Raw genomic sequence first — 6,157 nt, 5'->3', positions numbered from 1 at the left:
AAGACACCCGCTTCCCGAGGCCGTTTGATCCCAGAAAGTGAAACTGTGTTAATTACGCGGTAGGGGGAAAAACCCATCTGGATTTGTGGAATTAACCCTTTCCGCGTTGATTGGGAGCGCCATTAAGTATTCAAGAAAGGATTAAAAGGAACGTTTCCAGGCCTCGCTTTCATCAAAATGAACCACAATTTGATATCGTCTTTAGCGAAATGGGGCGTTTCTGAATCCTTCCAGTACCAGGCATAAGTCCGGTGAATGGAGAGTTAGACCAAGGTTAGCTATATTTATTAGGCCTAATGCCTAACAATGATTACACTAATACAAGTCTAATAGGCTACTAACAATTCCCGAACGATAAATAATCAAACATACAATAACATGTCACAAGTGGAAGATTTATTTCTGCCAAAATATACATGTATTTCAACTATCCTTTGAATTCACAGCAATGACATTTTTCTCCAGTGTAACAAAGTTTTAAGCACTCTTTTTCTACCCTAGCGAATGATCAAATTCTGTGTTTTGACTAATAGCCTAAAGGTAAAAGCGGTTGTCTCAATTATATCACATCTTATGTGTCATTTCTGTACAATACATAACTGTACATAACTGAAAAATAGCAATTCTACTCTATTCAATCACGGAATACATTGCATAACCTATGAGAAGAATCAAGTCATGGAAAATCCCAAACCTAAACATTAGCCTACATGAAGAGAAAATATTAAACCATAGAAACGTTATGAACTCAGCAATCCTTTTCTTCTTTTTTTTGTATTTATCATATAACACATTTATTTTTAAAGAATTGTCTGGCATTTATAAAGGTGAAGTGATTGCCTATTCTTAAATATCTACAATAATCCCATACAAGATGTTGGCAACAAGGGAAAACTATTTTCTTTGGTTTGAAAGTAGAATTTACAACAAGATTCTACTTTCCCTTATATCAAATTAATGATTCAAAAAACATAAAATGCCATTCTTTATATCTTGGCATATGTAACATGACCTGGCAATATTTTGGAAGAGGGTGAAAAAACTGTAAAACACTCAATGAAAAAGTCATCTACAGTGTTCTTATTTCATCATCAAACAGGTTTGGCTGATCGTACAAACATTCATCGACCCATCAGATCAACTCTAATCAAGCCTAGAGCACAGCGTAATGTAGCTTAATAGCGCCATCTTGTGGACATAACACAGCAGTTCAGAGGTATATTGCAATGGACTGAGGATCATTTCCTTCTGTCTGGTGTAAACACATGATACGCTGCCTAAATGAATTTCCTGTGCAGAAGTACGAGGTGAAAGGCACTTTACATGTCGGGTCTGGAGCGTTTTAATACACCTATGACACACTACATGCCTGGCTGCTTGTGACCCAGATACAGCCATTAGCATACGCTGAGCTTAGAGCAGTGTTGGCAGCGGTGGTTATCAAAGGAAAGGCGTACATGAGAATGTGCTGCAGAATCCTGTTCAATCTACTGTTTGTGCTTGGAAGTTGAAACTGTGTGTGTGTGTGTGTGTGCGTGCGTGCGTGCGTGTGCGTGCGTGTGCGTGTGTGTGTCTAACTGTTGAGTTTATCCGACTCCTCTGTCTTCACAGTGGCCAGTTCTTCATTTGCTTCCTCCCCTCCTGGCAACTAAGAAGAGTAAACAAGGAAAAACAGTTAGATTTTGGTGTTGATGAACATTCCCATCGATAAACATTCTCAAAGTGAGGCTCGCTAATTTCAACAAATACCTTAATCATTCACAATTATACAGGCATTGCCAGTGGGAATTTGCGCCACCTGGTGGTCCAATATGACTGCTTCACATCACAGTTTACACACAGCCATTGGAGTTTGGTAACCATTGCAAGTCCACCATCTTGTGGCCATATAACACATTACACATCATTTGAATATGGCCGTCACTTGCTGCCATTGGCTGTTTGTAAAGCTTACGTAACCTTTATGGGCATGCACTCGCCAAAACAAACACTTGACACGCATTTGCAAGTCTGTGTGTGCTGTAGAATCATACAGTTAGCATTAGCCTCATCCACTGAAAGTAAAGGCAGTGCTAGCCTGGTAGCGGCACTTACCTCCCAGTAGATGCCATCCTCAAAGCAGATGGTATCAGGAGGAGCGCCATAGATGGGCAGCTTCAGAATGAAACCTGTGCAACAAAAACACATGACTGCATTACTTGAAAGGCATCGGCAGGACAAGAGAGAAGGTCTACGCACTGCCAGGTGAGGAGATAGATGGATATGAGACAACCAAATGTTGATTCACAGGAAGGGCAAAAAAGACAAAACGTAGCTAGCTGGTCGACTGAATAAAAGCCTACTCCTAGGATAAGTATTGATCAGAGTATTGTTTCGGGCATTTTTGCTTTATCGGGATAGAGACAGTAGAGATTGACAGGAAGGATGAATGAGCATGTTTCTCAGGTGCACCAAGTCATCTACATTGTAGGATATAGCTCCACTGCCAAGACCCCTGACCTCCGACCCCCGACTGTTTGGGAAGGTAAATCACAGATTTATTTCGCGTACCCCCCTAGATCGATCCACGTACCACGCATACCCCACTTTGACAATTGTGGTGCTATACCATACCTCTAAACAATTACAGGAGCTACAACATTATAGAAGCTGGTCAGAGGCCAGTGTTACGTTTAAATCTACCCCATTCGTAGCCACTCTTTCCTGCTCTACCTACCGACGATGAGGCCACCCCCGATGGCGATGCCAAGGGTCACAGCCAGGGAGATGGCCTGGCGCACGCCCTGGAAAGAGGCTTCCACGTCACCAGAGTGGACGTCAGGGAACACGTCCTTCATCCTGAAACATAGGAGGACGGGTGGAAGGTTAAAGACGGCACAGCAGGATTGTTGAGCTGGTGTGTGGATGTTCTACACCTGGTGATGAACTGTTGTGTGAATGCTCTACACCTGGTGATGAACTGGTGTGTAAATGATGTTCAAAACCCCTCTTTGGCCTAGGCCTTCCTAGGGTGTTACATGATTAATCATCTTGAGATGAAGATGCCTTTGGTTCTGTGGGCCTCTGTGGCTGTTGGTAGAGCATGGTGCTATCTATGCTAAGGTTGTGGGTTCAATTCCCACTGGGACCATGTATACTACACATGTATGGACCTACAGTCAAGTGGCATATATATCTTTTGAACTGTTGTGTGAATGCTTTTGAAATGAAGACGCTGTTGTACTGTTGCAGTAGGGGGCGCTCTAGTACTACAGAGTGCCATCAAACAGTAGTGTGAACACTCTGTATGCTTGGTGTTGTGTGTCAACATGTTTCAATTCAATCTCACACCAGTAGGGGGCACTGTTCTACTTGTTACTGCCATGCCTGTGCAGAGTTGTAAAACCCTGATTTTATTTTAAGCTGTCTGCAGTAACATTTTGAAATTCTGGATGGACCACAACCATTGTCTTTTTCCCAGACAACCATGGAGGCAAAATCAACTCGGTTGTCTCACATTGCATTAATCATCAAGGCGCCAAGCACCGTCTTAAAACACAGGAATCATGAGCATGTTTCTCAGGCGCACCAAGTCATCCACATCGTAGGATACAGCTCCACTGTCATGACCCCTGACCTCCGACCCCTGACCCCCGACCCCACTCACCCTGCACCATAGATGTCCTTGGTAGCGAGAGCAGCGGTGACGGCGCCCACGATGGCTCCCAGGACCCCAGGCATGCCGTGCAGGTTGTGGACGCCGCAGGTGTCCTGGATGTTTAGCTTCTCCTCCAAGATGGGCTAGGAGGGAGGAGGGGGCATAGGAGGGAGGAGGGGGCATAGGAGGGGAGGTGAGTGGGGATTTAGACGTGTCACAGTGTGTGTGTGTGTGTGTGTGTGTGTGTGTGTGTGTGTGTGTGTGTGTGTGTGTGTGTGTGTGTGTGTGTGTGTGTGTGTGCGTGTGTGCGTGCGTGCGTGCGTGCGTGTGTGTGTGTAAACACTTCAGACTCGAGTACTGTCTGAGAGAGGTGAGAGGTTTTCCCTTTACCGTGAGGAACTTGAAGCCCAGCACGGAAATGGTTCCAGCCAGGAAGCCCACGATCATGGAGCCGAAAGGCGTGAGCATCATCTCGCCGGCGGTTCCCACGGCAACCCCACCAGCCAGGGCAGCATTCTGGATGTGAACCTTAAAAAAAGGGGGGAGGGGGGGGCAGCATAAATCAAAATGGTTGATGGGCAGTGTTCTTTCATATCACCGTCACCATCACTCTGGCATGCAGAGTGAATGAATCATATCAGCTAAACATGGTGGACATCTTTGAAAGGCTATTGAAATGCACACAAAATGTTTTACCGGGGAGCTTAGAGGCGTAGCACAGTAATGTGCATACCACATAATTGCAAGGTTCCTGGTTCGATTCCGAACCTCGACATATCTTGCATGTCATCCATCCTTCCTGCCAATCTCTACTGTCTCTATCCCAATAAAGCTGAAATGCCCTAAACCATATACAGTATATATACAGTAATATATATATATATATAGTAATATATACAGTACCAGTCAAAAGTTTGGACACACCTTGCCAAGAGTGTGCAAAGCTGTCATCAAAGCAAAAGGTGGCTACTTTGAAGAATCTACAATATAAACCATATTCTGGTTTGTTTAACACTTTTTTTTTGTTTACTACATAATTCCATATGTGTTCCTTCATAGTTTTCATGTCTTCAATGTTAATCTACAATGTAGAAAATAATAAAAAATAAAGAAAAACCATTGAATGAGAAGGTGTGTCCAGACTATTGACTGGTACTGTATATTTTACCACCACAATATCATATGCAAAGGTGAAATACATACGCAACTGTCCAAAACGGACCAGACTGCCCTTCAAACAATGGAACCATGTGACGTTTTGTTATCGCCATCATGCAAGGTGTGTCTGTTGGTATTTTCTGAGGCAGGCACACTACCCCAGGACTAATGATGAGGTGATTAGACAGGCACCTCTGTCACAGAAGGGGAGCCTGGTGGAGGAAGAACGGGCTGATTGTCATGCATGGAATGGAGTGAAACACGTGTTTGATACCATTCCTCATTCCATTCATTACAATGAGCCTCCGTCCTCCGATTTCTACCTCCACCGGCCTCCCCTGTTATCACATGATCAGGTCATGTGGCATGATGACGGACAGCTCCACTCCCTCTATTGTATGGAAAAGTCACCTGAGGCCTGATTCCAATCTGAACAGGTATGTGCCATCTTGATTTCACTATTCTGTATGACTCCACACCACACAGAAGATAGTAACTATGGTTGACATGCGTTTTTTGGAACGCTTCCGATCTGGAACCTTAAGATGATATCTTGTGAGAAAGTCTTGTTGAGTTTCAATTATTTGAATGTATGATAGAATGCAATAGAATGCACTCACATGGGTATCGGGTTTCATTCAAAATATTTACTCAAAGCGATATCGGGGTGGTAGGTACAGTAGTATGATGAAAAATACAGCTGACGAAAACGTACCATGTCCAGCTTGCCGTCGTGGGCGACCACGGCCGACAGGCCATAGGTGGCGAGGGTGCAGGCGGCCAGGGAGTAGTAGGTGTTCATGGCGGTGCGGTGCTGGTCATCCCCGTGAGCAGTGACGGCTGAGTTGAAGCTGGGCCAGAACATCCACAGGTAGATGGTGCCTGGGCAGGGACAGAGAGAGAGGGGGTTAAGGTCAAAAGCAAAGCATTGGCACCAATAAAATGTGGCCCTTCACTTTAAAGGGATAGTCCGTTGATTAATTAAAGTTTAATTGCCAGATGTTTTCAGACCACAAAGGTGGCAATGTCAAGAGTCAATGGCACACACCCTTAGTTTAATTACTTTCATTCATTATTGAATTTTGTTGCTGAATCTTGTATATATGTGTGTATGTATATGTGGATTCATCTCTACTTAAGACCATTGCTGTGGTATGAAAACCTCTGACAAACTTCAATTTGGGAGTTTTATCCCTTTAAAACCATTGGAAATGGGGATTTATCTTACCATGGTTATGGTAAAATTCAATAAATAAAGCATCAGGCAAATGGGTGTGCCACTGGGTAACTCCTGGTATGGAACAGGATCTTCTCCATGTGTACTAGCTGTGTTCATATCTCAGGTGACACACATTCAAACTG

At 44.0% G+C, this 6,157-nt stretch overlaps 1 protein-coding gene across 1 annotated transcript in view; it reads right to left on the bottom strand.

Moving 5' to 3' along the window:
• Positions 1 to 381: 381 nt before the first annotated feature.
• Positions 382 to 6,157, bottom strand: part of rhbg (Rh family B glycoprotein) — a 13,186-nt gene continuing 7,410 nt past the window's right edge. Inside the window, exons 5-10 of the mRNA XM_083678270.1 lie at positions 5,511 to 5,677; positions 4,028 to 4,165; positions 3,647 to 3,780; positions 2,717 to 2,838; positions 2,095 to 2,168; positions 382 to 1,648 (exon numbers count right to left, since the gene is read on the bottom strand). Of these exons, the coding sequence (XP_083534396.1) occupies positions 1,574 to 1,648; positions 2,095 to 2,168; positions 2,717 to 2,838; positions 3,647 to 3,780; positions 4,028 to 4,165; positions 5,511 to 5,677 (710 nt within the window). The 3' untranslated portion in view covers positions 382 to 1,573. The remainder of the gene's footprint in view (positions 1,649 to 2,094; positions 2,169 to 2,716; positions 2,839 to 3,646; positions 3,781 to 4,027; positions 4,166 to 5,510; positions 5,678 to 6,157) is intronic.

This window comes from Argentina silus, assembly GCF_951799395.1.
Source record: "Argentina silus genome assembly, chromosome: 10".
NCBI lineage: Eukaryota > Metazoa > Chordata > Actinopteri > Argentiniformes > Argentinidae > Argentina > Argentina silus.
Note: the sequence above shows the minus strand (reverse complement) of the source record. Positions and strands in the feature narration are given on the sequence as shown.